The sequence below is a fragment of the Ruditapes philippinarum genome, unplaced genomic scaffold (genome assembly GCF_026571515.1).
Source record: "Ruditapes philippinarum isolate M1 unplaced genomic scaffold, ASM2657151v2 ctg1086_1_1_1_1, whole genome shotgun sequence".
NCBI classification, from domain to species: domain Eukaryota; kingdom Metazoa; phylum Mollusca; class Bivalvia; order Venerida; family Veneridae; genus Ruditapes; species Ruditapes philippinarum.
Window position 1 is genome coordinate 58,992 of NW_026857769.1, and position 26,428 is coordinate 85,419.

The 26,428-nt window shown below is 29.9% G+C and overlaps 2 protein-coding genes across 7 annotated transcripts in view; one reads left to right on the forward strand and one right to left on the reverse strand.

Moving 5' to 3' along the window:
- The window catches only part of LOC132750880 (putative uncharacterized protein DDB_G0271606), a 33,433-nt gene extending 20,399 nt beyond the window's left edge, over window positions 1–13,034 (forward strand). Inside the window, exons 7-23 of one of the 6 annotated variants that reach the window (XM_060740939.1) lie at window positions 49–117; window positions 638–715; window positions 1,026–1,094; window positions 1,354–1,512; window positions 1,879–1,920; window positions 2,187–2,336; window positions 2,822–2,872; window positions 3,278–3,391; window positions 3,674–3,736; window positions 3,995–4,075; window positions 4,423–4,488; window positions 4,786–4,878; window positions 7,129–7,176; window positions 7,620–7,655; window positions 9,614–9,682; window positions 10,576–10,635; window positions 12,692–13,034. In XM_060740939.1, coding sequence (XP_060596922.1) covers window positions 49–117; window positions 638–715; window positions 1,026–1,094; window positions 1,354–1,512; window positions 1,879–1,920; window positions 2,187–2,336; window positions 2,822–2,872; window positions 3,278–3,391; window positions 3,674–3,736; window positions 3,995–4,075; window positions 4,423–4,488; window positions 4,786–4,878; window positions 7,129–7,176; window positions 7,620–7,655; window positions 9,614–9,682; window positions 10,576–10,633 — 1,246 coding nt within the window. In that variant the 3' untranslated portion in view covers window positions 10,634–10,635; window positions 12,692–13,034. The remainder of the gene's footprint in view (window positions 1–48; window positions 118–637; window positions 716–1,025; window positions 1,095–1,353; window positions 1,513–1,878; window positions 1,921–2,186; window positions 2,337–2,821; window positions 2,873–3,277; window positions 3,392–3,673; window positions 3,737–3,994; window positions 4,076–4,422; window positions 4,489–4,785; window positions 4,879–7,128; window positions 7,177–7,619; window positions 7,656–9,613; window positions 9,683–10,575; window positions 10,636–12,691) is intronic. The other 5 variants (XM_060740941.1, XM_060740940.1, XM_060740943.1 and 2 more) reach the window with 5 other exon arrangements.
- Window positions 13,035–20,798: 7,764 nt separating this feature from the next.
- Window positions 20,799–25,262, reverse strand: LOC132750902 (endoprotease bli-like). Its single transcript, XM_060740972.1, has 4 exons — window positions 25,174–25,262; window positions 24,861–24,961; window positions 24,348–24,454; window positions 20,799–21,093 (listed from the first exon to the last, which is right to left on the reverse strand). Exons 1-4 carry the CDS (start codon window positions 25,174–25,176, stop codon window positions 20,975–20,977), a joined length of 330 nt encoding a protein of 109 aa, XP_060596955.1. The 5' UTR covers window positions 25,177–25,262; the 3' UTR covers window positions 20,799–20,974.
- Window positions 25,263–26,428: the final 1,166 nt, after the last annotated feature.

The window sequence follows — 26,428 nt, forward strand, 5'->3', positions numbered from 1 at the left end:
TGTATTTAGTAATGATATATGTTAAAGAAATATCTTGATCATTTTCAGAAACTCTTTAAACTCAAATGATTCACAGATGTCTCTCATTGAGTATGCGGCTAAACAACGCAATGTCTTGTAAGATGCATTTAGCTTATGATATTTTATTTTGAGATTTACTTTGAGAAAAAAAAATCAACAGAACAATTCGAAAATAATATAGTATCAATAGTTCTTAGAAGAGACCTCACAATTTTTTTAATTCTTTTTTTTTATTGTCTTGGTCAGGGACAGTTTTGTCGTAAAGATTGCAGCTCAGTCGACTTGTTTAAATAATGTCTTTGATTGAATAACTTAATTTGGTTGTTTGAATGAGTTTTATTTCTACTTGATAGAAATCATTTGTTATTTATTTGAATAACCTCTTCTACTTGTTTAAATAATTCTCCGGCGATTGAAAGTTAAAGCAAGAAAAAGGGGGATCCCATAGAAGAGGCAAAGCCTAACTTATAGGGCAATATTTTCTGACAGTAAGATTTTGTCTATGATGTGTTCCTAAAGATATAAAAAAAAACTAGCATTATGACGATAAGATATTATTGCTTAAGAGCTCAAAGAAAAAATGAATGAATAAGCATGGTTTGTTAAATTATTCCAGACCCGATGTTGGAACAAACAATATACAGGATAATAAATTGGCACCTTCACCTGTAAAAGGGACAACCACACTTGATCTGTAAGACATACAATCTGTCAACTGTTATAAGATAGTATAATAACTGCATTTGAGTTATTTTGTTATTCAGATTTAATAATTTTAGGGCAAACAAATCTTTTACAATTATATTTTGAGATTTTTTTTAATGAATTTAACGGAAAACTTAATTGAGAAAAAATGTGCATTTGATATTTAAGGAAATTTTTTTTTGTAATAAAATTCTAATTTATCAACATAAGGTGTGTTTTCGACATGAAACCCGTATATTTATCATATATGCGTAGTGTAAGGTATATTTGACTAATGAAACATGTGTTACTTATTGAAGCAGTCAACTGGACACAAAAAAAGTGAAATACCCTATCATAGTGACCATGCCGGATTCTCCAAATTCACCGTAAGAAATGTTTAAACATACTGTCAAAAACAAAGTTCTTTCAATAGCAAGAAATATTCATATACACATGTTAATATCTTGTTCATGATATGATATTATAGACTTCTTTAAGCATATTTGGTCTCCAGATGATTGGTCTATTTGTTTTTAAATGGAATGTCCAACGTTGAATTGTTATAAAGAGATTACATTAGAAATAACTTCTCTGTTGCTATTTATTTCGACAATTATAAATAGTACACGGATGAAACATTTTCAGGAATGCCGCCACAAAGGATCAAAGTAAATCAATTAAATCATCCAGCAAAGTCTCTGCTGGCAAATCTCAGATTGAAAGCCATATGGGACACATTGATCAAACCCAAATGGCAAAGTGGTACCAACGGTATCAACTGTTCAAAGCCCAGCAAGCTCGGATGTAAGCATCTTAAAAAACAATAACAAAAGAAAAGAAAAAAGAATGTTCTCTTCATTAAACTATTGCTCGTTATTGTGAATTGTAAAGCGACAACTTGTATAAATATGTTTAGGAGAATGAAATTATCATGTCAAGAATTAAAGTAATTGTGCCATTCTTTACAGACTTCACTTGTAACAATAGAAGGTGTGTAAATCACAATTTGTTATACCATAATGTATTGTACAACATTTAAGTTTCTCAACTCAATTCAACTAATAGACAAATGTTTTAGAATATTTCTAACAAACAGATTTGACATAATGATTTGATTTTAATTTTAATTGCGGTACAATGACAAATGAACATAAAAGATAATATTTTCAGGAATGGGAACAATATTGCATCAAAACCAAATACGGATGCTTTGTAAGGAAATCTTTACTATGTCTTTCAGATAAAGTTATTAAGTATAATTGTTTTTCAGCTACTTGTATATATAATAACGAAGTCTCATAAGATAAGTAAAGAAAAAAGTCTAGTGAAATAAGAAAATTTATTTTCGGTTCAAGCTTAAAGAAGTGTTAATGTAAACATATGTATATACACTGAAAGAGTAAAACAATAAAACTGTATAAGAATTGATGTTAATAAGCATCGTAAGCATTGCTCAGGCTGAACAATATTCACTTCAGCGACTATTCAACATTCAAAAAGTTCCAACAATGGCTTCAAATGAGCCAAAACCAAAATGAGGCACAGGCTCAAACAACAATGGTACAAACAGCTCCCGCAACAGTTGTACAAACGCCGGTCCCGGCTTTACAACCAATGATTCAACCTCTGTAAGAAATTTATCATAGCTTTAAATGTATCCGAGAAAAAGCAAAAAGTTACAATCTTAGGTTAATTTTGAAATCAGTTTTGAAAATATTGCCTAGTTTTTAAAATTCCATGTATGCTATTTGTTATTTTGGCCATGATACAATATGTAAGGTCATTGTTTGACATCAGATTGCGGTAGTTTAATTATTTTTCAATTAAGTAATTGACATCTACAATAGTTAAATAACTATTAATGCACCTTAAGTAATCACATACCTTCTATAACTTATTGCTATGTAGGAAATACATTATCTTTCGTAGTGAAAAGTGGCTACACTTTACATGTTTTCTCTACGATTCGACGACAAGTTTTCTTAAAATTTTGAAGGCTTTTCATAATTAAATACATTTTGGTCAGCCGATCTGTTTTTTAATTGTTTGGATGTTAGGTCTTACATTGTTTAAGGTTCTTTGTCAAGTTTATATGCACAATGTTTTTTTACAGAGGTTCCGTTCTCCCAGTTGTGAACAATCCTGTTCAACCACAAACAGTTCCGTAAGATAACCTCTTAATTTGAAAAGTCAATTTTGATATCATAATGAGTGGCGTCGGACTGGTAATCCCTGAATTGCAAGAAACTTTTGACTCATTGCTTAATACTGGTTGTTCCAGGAACGGATTTGAGAGTGTTTCAATAGCTAATAGCTTCCAACACAATCGAAATAAAATAAATTAGTATAAATTAAACAAAATTTGATAATTAAATTTATAGAAATATCCACATGTGTTTAAAATAATACTTTTTGGTTAAAAATATATATTGCAAGAATTTAGTTTTACTTTTTATGTGAAAATAAGAGATTGGTATACTGTTTAGTATTTACACGCATTACAACGTTTATCAAGTGTGATATATATGTATATTTTTTATGTTTTCATTTTTATAATCTAAAACGACAGTCAATTCCCAACTCCAACAATGCAACAGCAATTTTTACTTTGGCAACAACAACAACAACAGCAACTACAAAATCAAGCAAATATTGCATCAGTACAGCCGCAGATGAATGTTGTGTAAGATACAGTTTCTCCACATTAAAATCAAACAGATTTTTATAAGTTAAAACATGGCTATTTATTAGAAGATACGTGTATACTCAATCAAAGCTATATGCTATTGATTGATACTTGATGTTTATTCTGACATATAAAAACAAAAGTACTTAAAGCAGAGTTATATGAAAGATGAAATGTTCTCATTAATTTAGATGTACATAGGCTTCAAAAAGTTTCCCATAAGCAATGCCTTTGACCTTGACCCCACTTTTATTACATTGGTTTACTTTAAATTTATAGCAGCGGTGTACCCCAGCCTCCATCAGCTGTTCCGCAAACGAACCCTACAATTCAACCAGCTTTGTAAGTTTTGCTAAATATACAAGACGTAAATAATTGAGACATAAAAGTGTCGAAAAAAACCACTACTTTTTTGTTTTAATTTGTCAAAGGAGTTTGATAAGAAAGTCATTGTAAGAAGTGTTAAAAAATCTGGGTTTTTTTAAGATTAAGATTCTAGTTTTATCATGTTTCGAGAAAAGCTAGATTAATATTTTGATGTTTTTGAAGATCATACCACGATATCATGAACTAAATGAAACTTAATTTTGAATAATTTAGTGATTATGCCGCATTTCAAAAACAATATCAGCAATGGCTACAAACTCAGGGCCAGACACAGACCCCAGCTACACCTACAGTGTAAGAACACGCTTCATTTCTTATTATATATCTTTAAAAAATGTACACGAGAAAGATAATGAAGAAAAAATGTTTTCAATATACATTACTTTAAAAATATCTTTAAATTTACCATTTAATAGTGAGATCTAGAGCTTATCTTATCGGAAATTCAGCGGACTTCTTCTCCTTGAAATTGCATTTGTTGCATCTGTAAAGTAAAATTTGCCCTGACGTTCTAAAATTCAATTTCCGAGAACGGGGTCGAACTTAGACGAAGGATTAAGGTAGTGTAGATTATTTCAATAGTGCCTGAATTGTTAGTTAACGCAGTGCTGTCTTTTACTTTTTGTTGATAATAACTTCAGAGACTATACGGTTTTACAACAGCAATGGTCAAAACAGCAACAACAACAAAATAATGGACAAAATGCGTAAGAAAACTAAACCTTTTATGACAAAATAATAAATCAATTTAATATCAATGAAATTTTTTATAAACGTTTCTTACAAAAGCAAACTCATTCACTGCAGCCAAAATTTTAATTTGTGTTAGATAATTTTCTTATTATATATTAATATGACAATAAAATCTACATGTAAACAGAAAAAGTGAAAAAATAATTAAGTATAACTAAGTGTAAGTCATTGTTTATATATGTACAATAAAACTATCTAAAATCTCCTTGGGACAGTCTGTAAAGAATTAAAACGAAAGTTCTCATTTGCAGCTCAAATAATCAACAGACACAACAAACTTCCTCCCAGCAAATCCAGAGTAATACTCTACCAAATCCCCAAACTTCGCAGGCACAGAATACATTGTGAGACACGCTTGAATATGCTTTCAGTTGGAGCTACATGCTATAAGCGACTTTTTGCACTATATAGCTTCGCTTTGATAGGAATATATGTATGTTATTTAAATTGCTATATTGGCTTGAAATGTGAATACTTGATTTGAAGTTACTTACCGACCTCTTCATTTCTCCTGCACATATAACAGAATATAGCTTAGCACTAATTTTATCTCATATTAACTCATTGTGGCCGTGAAGGTGTTCTTCGTTCTTTGATCTCCGGTAAATCCGATGAAATTCAAGTTTTAAACTAAAGAACATAAAACCAGTTTTACAGCAAATTGACCTTGTAAATCATTTCTAAAATAGCAATAATAATAATAGTATAGTAATTGTAATAGCAACTTGTTAAACTTGCTATAGACAGTAGTAGAAACGTTCCAATAGCCTATGTTTTCAATTCATTAGTATTTGATATTTAAAAACACTTATCTCAACAATAAGTCTTTTCAAAATATTGAAGTAATAAAAAATTGTACATTGGTACATATGTTTGTATGATTCTCTGTACATATGTGTGTACCTACGTCTTTCATGAATCCAGTCTTAATTGTCTCATTTTAAAATTAAAAGCCAACTTCTGGTATATTTCTTTAAAGGTAAATGACTTTTCTATACTAGTGTACTATCGTTGCATTTTTGCTTCTAGAAATGGAGAAAGTTTTCTTGTTGAAAGAATATCTTTTAAAAGGATTTGAACTATTTTGAATCTGTCATTGTCTTGATTTATGGAATGCATAACAAGTAGGTTCAAGCATATCACGTAGAACAAGCTTGAATACATTATACATGTAATTTGACAACATATAAATGGTCTTTAAACATGCCTATGGTACAAAGGTGTATAATTCGCTTAGATATAGCAATGCACAAACATTAATTTAATGGTGTAGGTAAATAAGGTACAGGCAACAATATCTAGAATGTTTTATGAAATATACTAACCTCCTTATTGTTATTATTGACATGCAAATATTTAATTATACAACTTATTACATATTTATTTATTTTACCTATTATGTTAAAATATATATGTACATAAAAGTAATAATCCAAATTAAAAAGAAATCACACGTTCCTTTATAATTTAAAAATTATTTTAGTATTTCTATGCACTAAATCACATGTCAACTTTCCATTTCTGATGCGCAGTGTGCAACTATTCTAAATTGAAACAATGTAATTGATGGAATAGAATAATACAATTATTGAGTCAAATTGTATCATATACAGACCATCAATATCTGTTCTTCGTGATGTATTGCTATTAATAGCGCAAAAACTAAACGAATTATGAATGTCATGTATATGCGTTTTGCAATGGTTACAAGCATGCGACTCGATAAACGATTGTAGTAGCAAAGATTTAGCCATTTTAAAAGGCCCATTTGAACTCAAAATGCTATTATTGTTATTTCTTAAAAGCTTTTGATTTTTGTTGTCCTGCTACAAAAACAAACAACAAAAAATTTCAATGCCTTAAAGCTGAACCATCTTCTACTTCTATTCTTTGGCAATTATTTCAGTGTTATAGTGATTTAATATTTTGTATGTGAGTCAAAATATCAATGAGTTTATATTTTGGTACTTTTATTACATATCAATTCACATTGAGTGCTACTTTCTACCAATGATAAAGTATAAAGTATCTTTCATGCTTTAAATCCATTAATGAAACATAATCAAACATATATTTGTCGCTTCTTAAAGAACAAAACATATTCATTTCTTAGGCATTAAGTGCCTTTAAAGTGCCATTTATATTTTAGGAATGATGGTCAACAATGTATTTTGCTACCTAGGTTCTTTCTGAACAGCCTTCGCGACCAATGGCTAATTGCAGTCAGTTGTCCGGACTTTGTTTTGCTTTCACATGTTAAGAAAACTAGTCCGGGGTATGTATTTGTCAAAAAAGCAGCACACACTCTGAAGGCATTGCATGGGATATGCATAGTAAAATATTCGCACCTGCAAATTGTAATCTATTTTGCTTTTATAGTGTCAATTACGTTAAGTTGTAGAGCATGAATATTACTACGCATGGTTTATGTTACATAGACGTTGCTTTTCAGTTATAAGCTTTTACTAAAGAGTCCGGACAATGCAATACTGCTAGAATCTATGCGGTTCCAATTTAAAAAGTTGACATGTGATTGGTTGTCTTTTTTGTAGTCCTATAACACAATCAATGGACTGTGTTATCTATAATTTCAGCTCTTACGTGCCACAACAACCAGTCAATAACTACAACAACGACCCCTTGTAAGCTATCAATATTATTTCTCTTTCGTATATGTTTTTGTGTTCCATTTACCTTTTTGAGTCATAACACTGTTTCTTTTTTCTGTAACTTGTAATATCATTTTTTTACGAGTCAAATGTCTAATAACGAGTCAAAATGTCTAATAATGGGTCTTTGGGTTGATTCACTTTGAACAAATCCACTGGTGGAGGTAGAATATTTAGAATCCACGTTCTCATTAAACTGTGATAAAGCCACTATAACTTCATTATACTATGCATGCACGTAACATGTGTGTACTTAGTTTACGTATGTTTGTATTTAGTTTTCATATGTTCAACAGTCTTGTTAAACTACATGTATGAACATATATATACGTAAGCATTTTATTTCCAAAGCAAATGGTGATGCAGCAAGGCAAACATAACGGGAATAATTTATTGTACATGTATTTACTTTTCAGCTTTTTTAACTTTCAAGGACCCCAGCAGAATACTTTGTGAGAATATTTTTGTTCTTTAGCGCTTCTTGGTTTGCTCTATATCCAACTATATTAATTCTATCAGATATATCTCTTTCTTATAAATGCTTGTTTACCGGCTTCAGATAAGTTTTAAATTTGCTTAGAACGGTTTGTAAATTGGCTTTGATGATGGTTTTACAATGTCTTCAATAATAGTTTTAATTTGATATTTCTTCATATTAAATGCTGCTTGATACGTTCATATAAATGATCTGTGATTCTATTCAGAGTATCCTCTCGATCTGATGTCGTGATATTTGTGTTTTTGTACATGTACGAGATTTCCTTCAAATAAATCTTTGAAATATTTAGTTAGCCCTGTTCATCAGAAAAATGTTGTTACATGTTGACAACATTGTTGACGTCTCGTAATTTGTCATATCATTATCTTTCATCTGTGTGGTCTGATTGGTTCTGTAACTTTATTAAATAATGTTAAGACATATCATAAATAAAAAGTCATGGAGATACTCAAGCTATAGAGGAACTTTTGATCAGTCCTAAGTGAAACTATTTTACAAAGACTTATAGAACTTTACCAGCCTCGTCTACAAAGCTGAAACTGTAAGAAGTTGCCAATACAGTCTCTGATATTAATATGAATAATGGTCACCGATAAAATCAACATTCAAATGATGAAGTTTTGTTGTTCTAAACATTGTTAAAGATTAGCCCAAGGTGTTTATATTTTATCCCCTATTTACAGGTGAAATAGTAACTGTCCTTATTTTTACTTTTCCTTTCTGATGTAAAAGGCATAATCTAATCTTACTGATATATAGCCTGTCGTCAGTTTGTGGTGAATTTGGTATTGTAATGATGAGATACCTGTTTTACTCTGAGTCATTTAAGAATTCTAATTCCAATAGATTTGGATTAGGAAATAGCCAATTAACACAATAATAACCTTATTATGGTATTATGACTTAGAAAACACTAACTACGCCTGCGACAATCGCGCAAAACACTGTTATGCCAAATAAAAGCGTTAAGTTCATGACGCATGAAATTCGGCTTCAATAGCAATTGCTACTTGCTCGGCGTTTATCTTTTCTTAATTAGTATGAACAGTAAATAAACAGATATAAGACATATAATTGCAAATACATGTGATCAAAATATGATTCATGTTTCAAAAACAATTGATGTTAATAAGTCTTAAATATTTGACGTTAACGACTGTTATAAAATGTTCAATGCATGGTATCTAAACAATCTGTAAACACACTCTATCCCTACGCTTTAAAACAATTACTAGATTATAGGCAACTTTGCTTGAAAATGAAAATAACTATATTAATACTAATTATATGTGAGACTTTGACTACTTGGATATCCATTTTACAATAGATAAAATAATAGTAGATTGTTGTTATGGAATATCACAACTGAAATAGAAAATAGTTGAATTGGACCTGGAAATGTACAGATTTAGCCGTCACATATTCATGCGCCCGCGGCAAAGCTGTAGAAAGGAATAACAACTGCGCGTATACCGTACATGCAATCTTTAGTGACTTTAATAAACTAAACTGTTCTGTTATTAACAATATTAATTTATATGATTTATATGATTTTAGTTAACATAACTATAGAACTAACTTTTTTTTACTTAAATATTTTCAAACAAGACATGATCTAAGTGATAAATTCAAAAAGTATTAAGTAATAAAATTACATTTTATTAACAAAATGGTCAGGTTCCAAAAGGAAGAGAATATTTTCCACTTGCTAGAGATAAATGTAAGAAAAAAAGAGGAATTTTACCCTTTTAATCATTAATGTATGTTTACTTTCATAAAACATTAATCCATGTCTAACCATCATGTATATATCAATTGTATGTTTAAACAATATGTTCTACTAATTTCACGGATAGGGGCAATTTTCTTTCTTGCGTTTGTAAACGAACCTTCTATATTACTATATTTCAGTGCTGGTAATTCTGCAAACAACGATCCTTTCGCTGTAAATAACGATCCATTTGCCAGTAATAATGGCATGTAAGACACAAATTATGAACGCTTTCTTTCTTTTGTTCTGATAAACTCTATAGTGACACATTTTGGCCTAACGACACCATTTTGAATCAATTGCTGGCGGCATGGTCGCAATAACTGCAGCTGTATGCGCGTGTTATTTTACATAGCCTTTTACAGCGTACGTTATGTGTTATCATGTAATTTGTTAGTCTAAATGAATTGTTAATTCAATCACTTTAATAATCAAGACGCCACCTATGATTTTTTTCTAATGTTATATTTTATATAGATTTTCTTAACCTATTATCTAATTCTTAATAACACCAATTAACTGGTTTTATAAGTTATGTAAAATACAAGTATAAGTAATAAAAAAACATTATTTAGTGCTGATTTAAAATATGGACGATTCATTTTACTAAAAGTAGATTGGAAAAGAAATGAATTATTATAGCTGTAATACAAATTATATCATAAAACACTGCATTTAAACAAACTTATATTGATTTATTGCGGATTGATTTATACAATAAACATATATTTTATAAATTTAAAACAATCGTTATTTTGAAATAAACACTTCTTGATAATTATGCCAAAATGTAATATTGTGTCAAAATATTGTTTGCATCCTTTAACGACAAACGTAAATAAAATGTGAAGTTTTCTCTTTTTTTTATATAATACTAAAACATATAATCTAATAATACTATTGATAAACTTACACGCTAAAAAGTAGAGCTACATGTTAGAAAGGTTCAATTTTTAAAATGATATATTATTATTAATATAATTTTTATTATTATATCAGAAAAATGTACATATAAAAACTATCTAAAAGTTTAACTTCTAAAAGTTCTTACGTGAAAAAAGAATATAATATTTGAGTCATTTTGTTTCAATCTTACTTATAGGATGGACATGATGTTGTTAGGCGGATTTGGATTCGGCGGAGGACTGTTTGGGTTCTAAAAGTAGGTAATCAAAGCAAGCGGCTTTTAATTGCTGAAGCTACAATCATATTAATATGTGCCCTGTTTATTCCCGTTGTTACGTGAATATCAGTAAAACTTCATCTCATTTGTCCTTGGCCTTTGCCATCCATGATGTTTTAAATGTTTGCGAGACAATGAATTTTTGTGCAGTAAATGTTGCATTTATATCATGGTTTGACGTGCTAATGTTGTATTGTTATTATTGTATTGTTGGTGTTAACTTTGTTTTGTTGTTAAAAGGCTTTTGATGATTGTTTTAATTCGTTGTCATTTTGTGTATTCTAATTATATGTGATATTAAATCTATTGTTTCCTAGAATCACTTCAGATTTATTTAGTAGACAGTTAAATGATTCTTGACAAGAAAATATCAACTTCGTACAACCCACTTTCTCCTTTGAATAGTTGCAAATATTTTGTTTTAAAGTTTGTTTGATAAGAAATGTCAGAAGTAACAAAGAAAAGCTTTAGTCAGTAATGTGATCACATGTTTGTCACATTTTGTTGATATTTTTATATCTTAATCAAATACTGATGTGAGTAACGTATAGCTGCCACGTGACTTACATAATAAACAATAAATTTTGCATACACAACTTTATATCTTTTCATAAAAATTTGACCTTCTAAAAGAAAACATTTCAACCAATGAAATGATGTTTTTAATGTTAACTTCGGCCGGAACATGCCGTATATTATAATAAATATCGTTATGTGCAGCTATAAAGAATAAATAATGAAAATAATGCACATTATACAAATATAAAGAGAGGTTACTCTGAAGTATATGACATGTTGTGTGCAGTAAATCAGCTGTTATATGATGGAAAAAAAAAAAAAAAACGTTGCTCCCTTTCTTTGGATGATTAATACGTTGACATTTACTGTAACATTTGTACTTTCATTTCCTATGTATACATGTTTATACATTTACTGTACACATGCATATTTTTATAGATGTAAAGAAAACATGCATCTTGCAACAATTACTCTCATGGAACATACATGTATAAGATTCGAACCAAATTCAGTTCTCAAACAGACTATTTCTATTAATTATAATTCTTGTTTGTTGTTAATTCTTGTGTCGTTACTGTATTTGTGAACAATGCATTTTAAATATCGTTATTTAGTTTTTGTAACGATGAGGCATAATGTACATACATAGTTTATCTTGTCACCAAAACTGCATGTGCATGACACGTCTATGTTTGAATTTGAATGATTCTGCTGGGTAAAATGTATATGTATATTTATTTTTTAATGGCTTTGATACGTATTTTTTAATGTTTTGGCAATACAACATTGGATATTAGATAACAGAGAATAGAATCTAAGTCTTGTTTTTTCTTAGCTTTTTATTATGTTATAAATATAATGGTGATAGATGTTATTTAATGTTATAAAATGAATATATTGTTCATTTACGAACTATTTTGATTAATGGACACGTACTTCAAGTTAAGAATGAACCTCACACAGGCAACTACTGTATATCAATTAAATAATTTAGTTGATAACAGCCAATAAGTAATATTGTATAAATGTTTTGGTATGGAGCTTGTATTTCACTGGAGTGGAGCAAGGAGTAGTAGAATCGAGTGTGATAATAGTTTAGTAAAACCAACGAAGGCAACATCTCCGTATTTGAAATATATATGTTTAGGGGTAGAAATATGTTTAGGGGTAATGTATTGGCATTATGTCTCCATATCACATTTATATACTCATTTTGCCGACTCTGCATGAATTACATGTAGTAAGTATGACAAAATGTTGCTAAAATAATCTTAAATAACCTTCACATTTATTTCTGGCCAGCTATTAACTGCTTCATATTTACAATGAAGTTGTTAATCTATGGCTTTTATAAAGTCGCGTGACAATAAATTAAGTAGTGTTAAGTTTTAAAAGAAAGCTTCAATAATTTATGATACTTTTCTGTACTTCTCTGAATAGTAATGCTTATCTTGTGAATATTGTTTAATTAATGATATCAAGTAAGTTATACAGCATGCGTTCGTTTATTTTTCAGGTACGGCCTCATGATGTTTGAGGGTCTCGGTTTCGGAGGTGCTTTTTAAAATCTTTCCAACAACTCACAGAATGTACAGTCACATATATTTTCATTAATGTCATATACAAAACACATATTTAACATGTGTATACATATAGTTATTTTAGAACTGATTTATTCAATCTTGAATTTTCGAAATTGTAAAGTAAATATTGTATTAGTAACGATGATTGTGTTGAGTGATCTCCCTTTATATGTCACCATGGGAACGCCTGATTATCAGTTTATTTATGAAAAATAATGGAAGCATGTTTTATAATATTGAGTTTGTATCATAACAATTATAATATAAATTAAGGAACGATTGATTTGTTTTTCTTGAATCCGTTCACGTACTTGCTAGAGTATTTATACTGATATTATGCTTATTGGAGAGGTCTACAGTGTTGAAAATGATTGCTGGCAGCATCGACATGAAAAGTCTATTTATAACATTGTTATTTTGGCTGCTGATCAATTTGATCAAATCTTTGTCAATAAAAACATTAACAACATTATTAACATAAATGTAAATTTTTCTGATCTCTGACTGGCTCCAATATTTAAAACTCTGACACGACAGCACGGATGTTCAGTTTTGCGTGGCGGCTGTGAAAGTTGTCACGTACATGTCTTTACATTGAATTGTTCTGGCATTTCAAGTTCATTGATTCCCGTACTTTAAGGGTCAATAATTTTATATTTGGTTGTTTTTCGGACCTGTCTTACATAAATTAATCACATTGTGTGTTAAATTTTCAAATATTAATTATGCCTTTGCGTTTAAACGGGACATTGTCATAAGCTATAGCTTATGTTATTGTAAAAATGTTATTCTATATATATTTCTCGAACATTCGGTCCCAAAATAATCTGTTCATAATGTTTACTTTGCTACATTTGAACAAAGGACAGAAAAAAATAGCATTTTTATTTGGCATGGTCACAATGAATTGACTACACTATGACAAAAGAGAAATCAACAATGGAATCAACAGATACAAGGATAAAATAAAAGTTACTTTTTACAGTTATATTATATCTACAGAGAATGATATGTACACATTAGGACGGTCATAAGGTATTGATTTTTGTTGTTTTAAAAGCATTTCAACAATTTCATCTTGTAAAGATAGATAGATTTATTTTAAATATAGAATACATAGACATTTAAAACATACATAAGAATAAGTAAGCTATGACATGCACACCGCTCATGCATACTCTTATTTCCATTGTGGTCCCCTGTGTTGGTTGCATCACATAGAGAGGCTTTATCCAGTGCAAATGAAAACTTTGAATCAAATAATCACGCAGTATGATTTTAATTATTTTGACACATATATACTAAAATTAGAGCATTGTATCACATTGTTCAAGTTAAAACACGATTTATAAACTATGAGGCAAATTATTTAAAATTTAATAAGCATTAAATATGTTACCTAAAGGCAAACTTCAATAAAATAATATTATTATTCAATAATAAAAATTCATTTTATCACTGTCAAAAATTAAAACCTATTGCTAAAGCATATTGCAAGATACCTATACACAACTATAAAAAGTAGAATTTAAAAATTGAGAGATACTTAGACTAAAAGTAATGCATAATTTTATATAAAATGTGTTAAATGATTACCGTTATGATTTATATCCGTTCCTATACAGAAACACCTTGATGTAAATAATCAAACGCATATAAAAAGTATTGAACAATTACACTGTCAATCAGGTACTTCTTAAAAGATACTTTAAAAGAAAGTATTCTGTCAATGCTAGATATTTCATCTGGCAAACTGTTCCACAACGAACAACCCATAAAGCAGAAGGACTTGGATCCAAAACCTTTGACCTTAGGGATTGCAAATGCACCCATGCTACTTAACCTGATCATGTAAGAATGAAGTGTCCTGTGGGATGAAATACTCTTCCATGTAATCTGTAGCAAGATAAAAACCTGAAAAAGGTACAGAAGCCTCCTTTAAACTCCTACGTAGGACTAAACAACTACTATGTAGGAGATAAAAAAACCTGATTAGAAGTATATAATCCCTACGTTGAACTTTATAAGTTCTACGTAGGACTTAATAACTCCTACGTAGGAGATAATAAACCTAATTAGGAGTTTGTATCTCCTACCTAGGACTTTATATGTCCTATAAGTCCTACGTAGGACTTGATAACTCCAATTAGGCTTTTTTTATCTCCTACGTAGGAGTTATAAAGTCCTACGTAGGAGTTTTAAAGTCTTACGTAATAGTTATAAAGTCCTATGTAGGACATATTAACTCCTACGTTGGACTTACAAACTCCTAATTAAGCTCTTTATTTATCTCATACGTACGAGTAATTAAGTCCTAGGTAGAAATTATAAAGTCCTACGAAGAAGTTATAAACTCTTTATTAGGTTTCATTTTTATCTCCTACGTAGGAGTTCTCCTTTTTATAAAACATGTTAAATTGGCACCAGAACGTTTCCGTACAAAGGATGATCCGATCTACACGTTTATTGACTGGTAAACAGATAAGTGAGCGAAAGTGATTGGAACCAATATCTGACCTGGCATCAAGATCAAGTACAAACCTAATCATCTTATTCCGAGTCACTTGAAGTTTATTTTTAAACTGGGAAACCATATTGAACAGCAGTAATCAAAGTGACATTTAATTACGGACATAACTTGGAGTTTCATAGTATGTTGAGTAAGGTAATCCTTTTCGCGATATATTTACGTGCATTAGCCCTCTGCAACACTGACCTAACCATTGTATCAAAAAATAATAATTGATCAATGGTTGCTCCGAAATATTTCACCGGCGAAGTTGGTTTAATAACTGTGTCATTACATGTAATATCAAGGGATGAATTTGACCCAAGTCCATGTTTAGACGCAAATAAGATAAATGTAGTGGTAACTTATCATCCACTAGCCACTGGCTAATAAGTGCAACATATCACTGCTAAGCCTTCTTAGACAGATCGGGAGACGTATCGTCCGCTTTAATAATTAAATTTGAATATAGAGAGCAGACCGGGAGAATCAAGGTATCGAGATGTTTCGTTATAGTTTATGTATTTTATCCCTAGCAAATTTTATTTTCCACCTTAATTCTTTGTATTTGACAATGATATGAAACGATTTATCTAACAATACATATTTAACCTTTAAAAATTTAAAGTTGATGGCCGTTTTAACACAAACAGTTAAAACTTCAGTTTTCTTATTTACAGTTAATATTGCAACAGATGTCATGCAGTCAAATAGAATCAATGAAACTTAAAAAAAGAAAGCATTAAACTTTGCATGATATTAGAATATTTAGAATATAACACAAACACATTTTAAGTGATTTTTTTTCAGTAATCTGCCCTGGAATTTGCAGTAACACAGTAGTGGGGTTCATTAAAATATTGTCTTGCAACATACTGCCAATTAAGAAAAAAATGACAGAAAAAAAACAACAAAAAAAAAAAACAACAGAAAAACAAACAAACAGAACTTAAATACACATAAATTGTTTATAAACTTAAAGTATATTTGCTGTCCAAAAGGCAGCATTTTATCAAATTCTATCTCAACTAAAATGTTTGGTTCCTTACAAATGGTTTTGTAAGATCTAAATTATGATAAGATTTAAATGGATTATAGATACTTCACATAATTTTTATTTCTTGAATATTTAAAAACCTAACAAATATACAACACTGACCTTTCAAAGAGCATGAGATATGTATAACACAACATAATTGCAAAACAAATTACATTCGTTGCACAATCTATTCAGATGGAACAAATATCATATGCAGATATGTTGATGTCTACATTTATCTCATTTAGCGTATTGACAAGTGTATAGGCATGATTTATAAATAAAGATAGGCTAGGATGACATTATATTTATGTAACATGCTTCATTTATATAAACATTTGTATTCACTCTGCAAATACTAACACTTGACTGACAAATTAAAGGGTACAGATTATAGAAGTTGAGAATATATTTGACCTCTTTCATCGTTTTCTTCAGCCAAAATTTTACTCGAAACGAAATAGCAAAATGATGATTCACTTTTGTACCAGTATAATAATGATTAAGTTATAAGTGTATTTGAAAATTCATTGATATGGATCATAAACAAATTATTATTTTTGAGTTTTACTGATTTACAACACTTAAACGCCACTGATAAGTAGTTTTGCTATAAAACGAGTCTGTTTATTTCTTACTAATACATTGAGTCAATTAGCGATACCGAATAATTGATAAATATATGGTTTTTGTATGTACAAAGTCATATCAGTCAAAGAATGGAGGTATACTTTAGTTGACTGAAAAAAATACATTAGCAGCATTCAGTAAAATAGATAAATACAGAATCCCTTAAGAAAGCCCAACACGACAAAATTGAAAATGTTGCATGCTCGGTTTGATTGAGCCTGTTCATGGACGGTACTGGAAAGTGCAAGTTACCGTCCACGCCCCCTAGCACCGGCTTAAGCAGAATTCAACATTTAAACATGATATAGTAAACTTTTGAATTTAGAAACATCTGCAGATGTGTTCATACGGCGGTTTTCATGGAACCTTCAATGTGACACAGAAGCGCCATTCCATGAAAAGCGGCGTATGGTCCACAAGTAATAAAAAGCGTGTGCCCTAAACGAGAAAACAATGGGCGTAACAAATTAAAATGGAATTTTGAAAGGGGATCAGAGGTTATGAAGCCTGCATATCACAGATAAGACGTCAAAAGACAAATTTAAAAATCAGGCAACATATCCTAAGGGTGATTCAACATTATTCAAGTAGGAATATTGGAACCACCCAACTACAAAAATGCCATAAACTAAATGTTCTATACAATTATCACTGCATTAAAATTATCGTAATGTGTACCCGTTATTAAATTTCATTCAAATAAATAAACCATTATAATGCTTACCTAAAAATATTACATTTGTAGAATTTGAAGCAAGCATGACTTTTGTATGAGCAGCTTTAAGATGTTTCTATTGTTTTAATTTATCAATTTCTGTTAAAACGGACAAATACATACACGCATTTGTTCATAGTCAGTTGAAATTGCAACAGAATCAAAGACATTGTTTAATTCGATGTAACAATATTAATACTATTAGGGGAGGAAGATACTCACAAGTTGTCTGATACAAATAAGAAAAATGAAAAACATAAAGATTTACTAGTTATAAGTTAAAAAATAAAAAAGATACTTAAAGCCTTATCAAAAATAAAATGCCGCCTGCTTTGCAAAAAAAATGAATGACTGAATTTGTTAACAATTTCCAGTTAAGTGCCAAAGCAGTGTGTCATCAATAAAGTATATATTGTTCCGTGTCTATTAATACCATTGTGACAGCCAGTCCGAAAAGTACAGGAACGTACCAAATGTTCTACAACAACTCAAAACAAGCAGTTTTTGAAGCCTAATCAGGACTTGGTAATTTCTAACTACATGTAGAAGTTTAGGAGAAATAAAGTCATCTCTCCTTATTAGAAGTTTGAAAAGTCTAATAAGGAAGGAGAAATAATGTCCTAATAAGAACTTTAAATTCCCAATAACGTTTGATACCAAGAACTAATGAGAACTATATATTCTGATAAGTTTTTTAAACTCAAAATAAGGAGTGACAATTAGGAATAAGTACTTAGGATTTTATTTCTCCTAATAAGATTGTTTCTCCCAATCGGGAGTTCATAAAGTCCAAATTAGGCTTCTTTATACTCATTATTAGATGTTACAAAGTCTTAATTAGGATTTCTTCTGTCAATCAAGTTTTTAAACGCCTAAAATAGAAGTTACAAAGTCCTTGTTCGTTTTTTTCTCCAAATAAGTAGTTAATAAATCTTTATTAAGTGTTTTTCTCTCCTAAATAGAGGTTCAAATCCTAACTTGGTATTTATTTCTCTGTATTAGAAGTTTTAATCTCCTACTTAGGTGTAACAATTTTTAATCAGAGGTTTGTTATTCTTAATTAGGAGTTCTTTTTTCTTACAGAACATTAAGATTGTCACCAGGATGCTTCCGGACAATATCTATATCTTATTTGTGATGCAACAAAAAAATAATAAGATTACTTCTTAAATGTATGAGTAAATAGCCATGATTCATAAAAATTAGGCCGTTTTCTGATTGAATATAGGAGAAAACTAGCAAACAAACATGAGGGAAAAACGACCTTTAGTCATTCACCGACATATCAATGACTAAGTTTGGTAAGTCTAGCTTTGTTAACAATTGACATTTGGATATAACATACAATACCTAATTAATTTCGTTTATTTTAAAGAACCTTATTGGATCTTGAATAGAACAGAACTGCTCAGGTCCTTGATTGTTTGATAAAAATCAAATTCAGTAAAGACGTAAATGATGTTAAGAACATTCCATAAGAACATGGGGAATAATCTTGAAATAGTGTTCACTATATATAAACAAACAAAAAAAATATACATTTGGTTGCATTTTACAATTCAACATCTGGATCTTGACCAGATACTCTTTCATGGCTTCCTTTAGGTTTTCTTGTGCGCAAAATCCAGATCACAAGTACAGCGACAGTGAAAGGGAGAAGAACAAGAAAGAAAAGAAAATAAAGATGATTGGATTCAGCACCTCTTGGCTTTTTACAAGTGTCCCTATTTTCACAGGCCGTGTTAGATTGTCTTGTTCCATGCAACATTATAGATATATTGTGAACAATCGTATCACCTACAAAAGAATTCAAATTCATAATGATTAATAAGAATTTTGCATTGTTTTATCGATTTATCAAATTCATTATAACTAATAAAGATATTTAAGATTTTTTTAAAAGTTATTTTCACACAACAATATGAAAACACCATAAAACTGAATATTGATATGTATATATTTGGATTAAACGTTTGCTGATAAAAACAGAAAATAAAATAACAATAATATGGTCCAAAATTAAAGTAAATAGGGAAATCGTTTTATCATTTACCTTTTTATTACATTAAAAAGCGTTTATCAAAAAGCACAAAAAGCCCGACAGAAAAAAGCTTTATCTATAGTATAGATGATAAAATTAAAAAAATTTTTTTTTTTTTAAAAGAAACAATTAAAAATTGTATAATTATTTAAAGAAAAGAAAAATGTTAAAAAGTGGAAAAATAATTTCCCCGTATAAAACAGTTTTTCAAAAGATTTATGTTTTTTAAGTTTACCCTGTTTGTGTATTTGTTTAATCATTTCCCACGTCATATGGATTCATCCCCCGAAATGAAACCCTTACGAAAATTTCCCCTTTGTAAAGGGCTTTCTTCTGAAATTTACATCATAATAAAGCAGGTAATTGTTCATTTTTGTCATTAACGAAAAAAGAAGGATAAAAAGTACTGCATTCTTTAAAGAAATCCCTTTTCTGGTCAGTCCAGAATAGATACAAAGTCATATTTATTGATTGCTAACAGAGGACAAAAGACATTTTTCGAATCAATGATAGTATTGGATACCCTTTAAATTTCGACAAAAATATAAAAATAATGCCACGACTTGCACGAAAACTTGTCAATACCAATATTTATCTTCGGAAACATATTACACATGAAGAATATTAAGTGAGTTGAGCAAGGCGTTTTTATGAATTGAACAACTAAATTTGGCAAGGTTTAAAATATAAATGCCTATAAAACTGTGTTTATCAAATTATGTTAGGTATGTTTGAAACAATAATATGCGACATCATAAGCATGAGTGAATTAGAATTAGACAACCTTGTCGACATCTGCTGTCATCTCCGAAAGCGTGCCGCTGGGCGAAGTTATTTTTACTATGAAATGTTCAGTTGATGTTGTAAGTTTAGCGATCTCGCAGTTGATATTTTTATACTTAGAAAAATCACAGGGTGAGAAAACCTGAAATTTGTGTAAGACACCTAAGTTCTCAATAGAAAATAAAAATATATTTTTAAATTTTTAATAAAACCCAGTTTTTTGGGTTTTAAAGGGAAATAAAGCGCGTATGAAGGGTGATTCCAAAAAAAATTTTTTTTAGACACACAAGTTTGCTACTCTACGAGTACATGTATATATTGCAGACGAACCTACATGATTTTCTGTCATAAAGAAATGTCTTGAAAAAGCAAACCTGTAAAGTACGTTTATTGACTGCCAAAGAGAGCCTGTTAGAATTTACCTAATGAAATGTCTAAATACATTAATGGATTCTTTGTCATGCTCTTGACTATTTTCTGAAAATGATTATATCCAGTGCTACCTTCTATTGTACGGAACCGTATTCCGGGATAAAAGTGCTGGACTTGTCTTGTGATTCAAAGCCAGTTCCACAAATTTACCAGCATTGAGCAGACCGAAACCAAAAATGTTATGAACTGCAAATGCAATAATAATTATGTGCAGCACTGTTATTGCAAGATCTATAAACAGCGAAAACAAAATCGATAAGATAAATTTGTTACACGATAACCAATCTTCAAAACTTTTAAGGTCTTTTACATTTGTTTCAATTACTATTATAAAATAGCTTTCTGTCATAATTGTTGTTACCATATTTAACTTGATTTTTTCAATCATTTGAACTGAATGCAAAAAGTCAACGAATAAAATCATGTCCACGTATATATACATGAATCAATCAACTTGAAGAATGATTATATTATTCACGGTCAATAATGAACAGCAGTTTTATAATGCATTGTCTTCCATAATCAATTCATTTTTAGCCAATATTTCCATACCATTACAAATAATATCTCCATGAGACATAATATGGTAAAAGTTTTGAACACCAAAATACTTAAATTCTAACTATCATAGGTACTGTTAATTAGGAAAACAATTGCGAATCGTTCAAGGAAGGGAGCGATAGCAAATGACCGAACAATTCTTGATTTTAGTGTAATCCAACTCACAAGTTTTAAGATTATAACAACTAAAGACCATTGTGTTTGTTGATTTTAAAGCCTAATTTAACATGTTTTTGTCGTATCTCAGGCTCAATCCACTTAACCGTCTTTCTTCGAAATCTAATTAAAACAGTCATTACAATTTTGTTCCGCCATCGACCGACAACATGATTTATAAATCAGCGTTTAGACCCTAATGATCACAAGACTCAATTAAATGTTTAAGATCTATTGTCAACGAGAAATAACGAAACGCCATTATTTTCTTAAATATTTTAATTGAAAGATATTTCACTGGTTGTCAAATTCTTTAATCAGTTATCAATATAACTAACAGTGACACCCTATTACATGTTTAATAATTTGCTGCGATTTTATGTAAACTAAAAATTTCATATTTGCCTTTGTTCATAGTGTAATACATTTAGAACATTGTACTTAAATGTAAATCGAACTCAGACCTTTTTAAGGGACCTATATGATGCCTGGTATACACAAAAGTAAAATATACCTTAGAGTTTGTGGCGAAACCCAGTACATGTAAACAATGATATCCAGTGCTTCATGACGATTATTTATTTACTGATGAACTTTTAGGAAAAAGTTTTAAAGTTATTCCTAAACTTTTCCCCTAACTAGGTCTTCTATATAAGTCCTTTAACAAATGCTATGCATTATATAAATACTAATTGGTTAATTATGATACAAATTATTGTTTTTAAAACAAATAGTAAAAAAATAGATGTTTTAACAAATTCAAGGGTTGTTTACGAAGAGTTTTGCGTCTTCGTTTTTCATTTGATTAAGAGTATTTTCATATAAACAGCGACCGTAACATATGTTCTTCAATTTGAGCATAAGTTTATTATTGTGCTAAACGCTTGAACCTTGTGATATAGAATAACCTTGGTAACATGCACCCTCCGCAGCACATCAAATAAGGTTATGAGGTTTTGCTTTTACTTTATTTATAATTAGTTGTCTGTTAATATATTGTCATGTTCATATTAACACAGGACAATTTATCTGCCATCAGAACAGGTCGCTTTCAGCAAACAATTTACCGACAACGAACATGAAAGGGTGAGGAAATGGACGGGACTAGAATGACGTCAATTGCAAAAGGGCTATAAACGGATCGACGGTTCGTGAACTGTCTGGCATATTAAATGTCTATATCGAGCCTACTAATTAGTTTCCGTTTCTGACCAAATGATAGAATTTTAGCCACGTGGTTTAACACTGTTTTATATAATATTTTTAACGTGTTAACAATAAGTTAATACAATAGTGATACTCGGTAATAATTAGTATTATTTTCCCATTTCTGTGCTCAGAGAGAATATTTTTCAATTCATAAATATTTTTATTTTACTTTACACAATAATATCGTTAAGCACGTAACATGTGGAAATAAATACAATATTTTCAGAAACATTACAATTTTCAAGTCCATGTTTGTTTAGTTCCAAGATCACTCAAAATTCAGGAAAAAAAGAGAGGGGCCGACAACCAGCCAATTGTTTCGGGGAGTGGACTGAAAATACCATCGCTTTCTCTCTCTTCATTTCCACAAATGAGTCCTGATTAAATGAACATGATTAAGACACAAAGAGCACTAGGGAGAATACTTTCTTTCTGAAAGAATGACGCTTGTATTTTGTATTTCTTTTGCGACGTCATGAACGACATTTATCACATGCCCGTGCCGCTGTTGCGACTCCTTAAAATGGTATCGCAAGATCATGCATATATTTAACGTAACGTTAAAACGCGCTAAATGTTAACGTTACAATTCGGGAGCCTCAATGAAATAAATGGTTCTTTTTCACTTAATTTTGGGTATGTGATGAATAGAATATTAAATTCGAATAAGTTTATTACTAAATTTACTAGTTGAATAAAATAATGTTATGCTCGACAGAGGCCCGCACTTTATAATTCTATTCAACACGTTCACTAAATTCAGTATTAGACTTACCTCCTTTCTATAGCTTTTATTAACTGTATTGTTAACGTGCGCCGGGCCGCGTACACCTAATCATTTTGAATGTTCGAAGAATTGACATTTATGATCATACTATATTGATTTGTTTCACTGTATATAGTGAAAATGGTCCGGTATTTGGCTCTTGTAAAATTGTATACGTAAATAAATATTAACAGTAGAACTGCAGTCCTATTATTTTTTGAACAACCCTCGTGTCAGGAGAATGTCTGCCTTAATGTTTTTTAATCTAAGGAAAAATTTGGTAATAAGAAACTAGAACCAATTTCCAAGATATGGAGGCTGGGCAGCACCGCCTGACTTAAAATTTAAATATTCTCAGTTGGAAAACTAACATGTAATTGATTAGTTAACACTATTTTTCAAGCATTTTTTATCTTGTTCTATCTCAAATCCAAATATACATTAATACAACAAACTTTGATCAACATATTATGTACACTTAAAACAAAAAACTCACATCATTTATGACCAAACAAAACAATAAAATTGCCAGAAAATGAAGAACAAAAATTGAATTATTTCACAATTCTCAGATACAGTATAAATACTAAATTCACAAAATCTAATCAGCATCAGAAAACAGCTTAAAACACCCAATATTTTCAGATATAAAAGCAAAACTGCATTAGTTTGAATTTTAGATAGTACTCTAAATATTTTGATATTATTTTTAAAATACCTCTGATTTGTTATATACAAACTCTCTTACATTTTAAGGATGCTCCATTTGTCGAGAATACTATTTTCTTTTCCAAATGTTCAACGTCTGAGGCTTTCACCAATATATGTTGTACATCTCTTAAGGTAAGGTTTGGGCTAAAAAAATAAGCACACCCAAATGTTTTACACACTCTGTAAAACAAAGTTCTAATTTACTATCGCTGAATTTATTATTGAACATGAAATTATAAAAAAAAGATTAAAATTTAAGAACAAATTCAAATAAATGAAACAAATTAAAATTAAACGATATTTAAATGATTTGCATCAAAATAATTACAGATAATACCTTGACATGTATTTGAGTAACAACTAATAAATTTTAAATCGCTCTCATATATTTCTTGTTTTAGTAACTTTTGTTTGGATTCCTTTTAGTTTAAACATATTTTTTTTTCATAGATTTGCAAAAAAAACCATATATTTTACATACAAGATTACTTACATCATTCCATGATAAAAAAGCGAGTTATATCTATAGTGATTTATATTAGCCACATACTTTGCCTGTATTCCTAAAGCTATTATACCGGAAACTTGAGCTACCGCCGCTGAAAGACCGTTAAAATCCTTAACGCATTTATTTCCTTGGGATGTTGTTACCTTAAACCAATACATGCAAAATAATGTCATTAAAGTAAATGCATTTGTATGATATTATGACAAATGATCCTTGGTTTTGAATGGACCGGTGACTCTCGGATAGTTACTACAATGTAAAAAAGAAAGCTCCATATTGTGTTAATTATAAAAATTAAAATGAGCGAAATAAAGAAACATTAGATAAAAAAATCTAAGTGTGCATATACCATTACCATTGATGGTGCTGAAATATTGTTTCCGTCCCTTAAACCAGATGTCAGAACACTTGTGTCTATAATTGTATCATAGGGTATTGACCCTCCCTGTCCTATACAGTTAACAGTTATTGTATTCCTGTTATGAGACAGTGCATTACCACTAGGGAACAGCAGGAACAAATGGATTGTACCAAGTTCATTTCGAACCTTTAAAAGGGCAAATAATCATTTTTAGGAGCTAAATATTTAATTTCAGGGGGTATAAAGTTTAGAAGCTGTACAGTGAATATTCCATAAAAGCCAAACTTCCCTTAAGTATTTTCAAAGGCGATTTTTCATTACGTTTTTACCTTATTTAAAAATAAATGGTGCGTAATTATGAATAAGAGCAAAATCGCCAAACATAAAATCTTTACCTATAAAAGTGGACAAGTTATTTATAAAAAATTCAAAAAAATTAATGTAAAAAAAAGAAAATATTTTCTAATACAAATTTCCACATTGATTTGATAACTGATAAAAAAAGTAGCAAAATGAAATAAGCAAGCAAGAAAAAATGGATAATAATGGTTGCTCTCGAGCAATTGCGGCTTCTTATGGAGATGTCCAATTCGTAAATGTTTGTCAAAAAAAGGCATGTATAAAAAATGTCGTTTTTGGTCTTTATGTAAAAAGACTTGAAATCGATCCCCTCTAAATTTGTTAAGGTTCGTCCCATTTAGTACAAGCTCAAAAGTTTTAAATCACTGGGGGAAAAAAAAATAATTATACAATTTTGACGAAAAATATTCAAACCCAAAAACTTTGCTCTATGGTATTTAAATTTATAAAAATAGATTGGGAATACATCACTTTTAAAGTTCAGATGAAAAAGGAAAAAGTGGGAAAAAAAAATTTACTCAAATTTAGGGAAATAGCAAATTTTCTTTTTTGTCACGTTAAAGTTATGTTAAACTCCGTGCAGATTGATGCATGAGAGTGTAATTTAAATATTGTAGGAATTTAATTCTTTTTGTCTGTTTGATTTTGTATTTCACTTTAATTATAACCACAAAAGAACATTTAAAGATATAGTATAATGACTTTTCATCACATAAACCGCGGCGCAGGAGTGTAATGAAGACATTTAATAACAAGAGCTGTCACAGGAGACAGCGAAGCTCGACTAATAAAATACTGGACGCAGTAAGGAGGACAAAACTATGAAAGAAAAATCAATTATGTATAATTATGTATTAAGTTATAGTAAAAAAATAACATTTGTTAACAT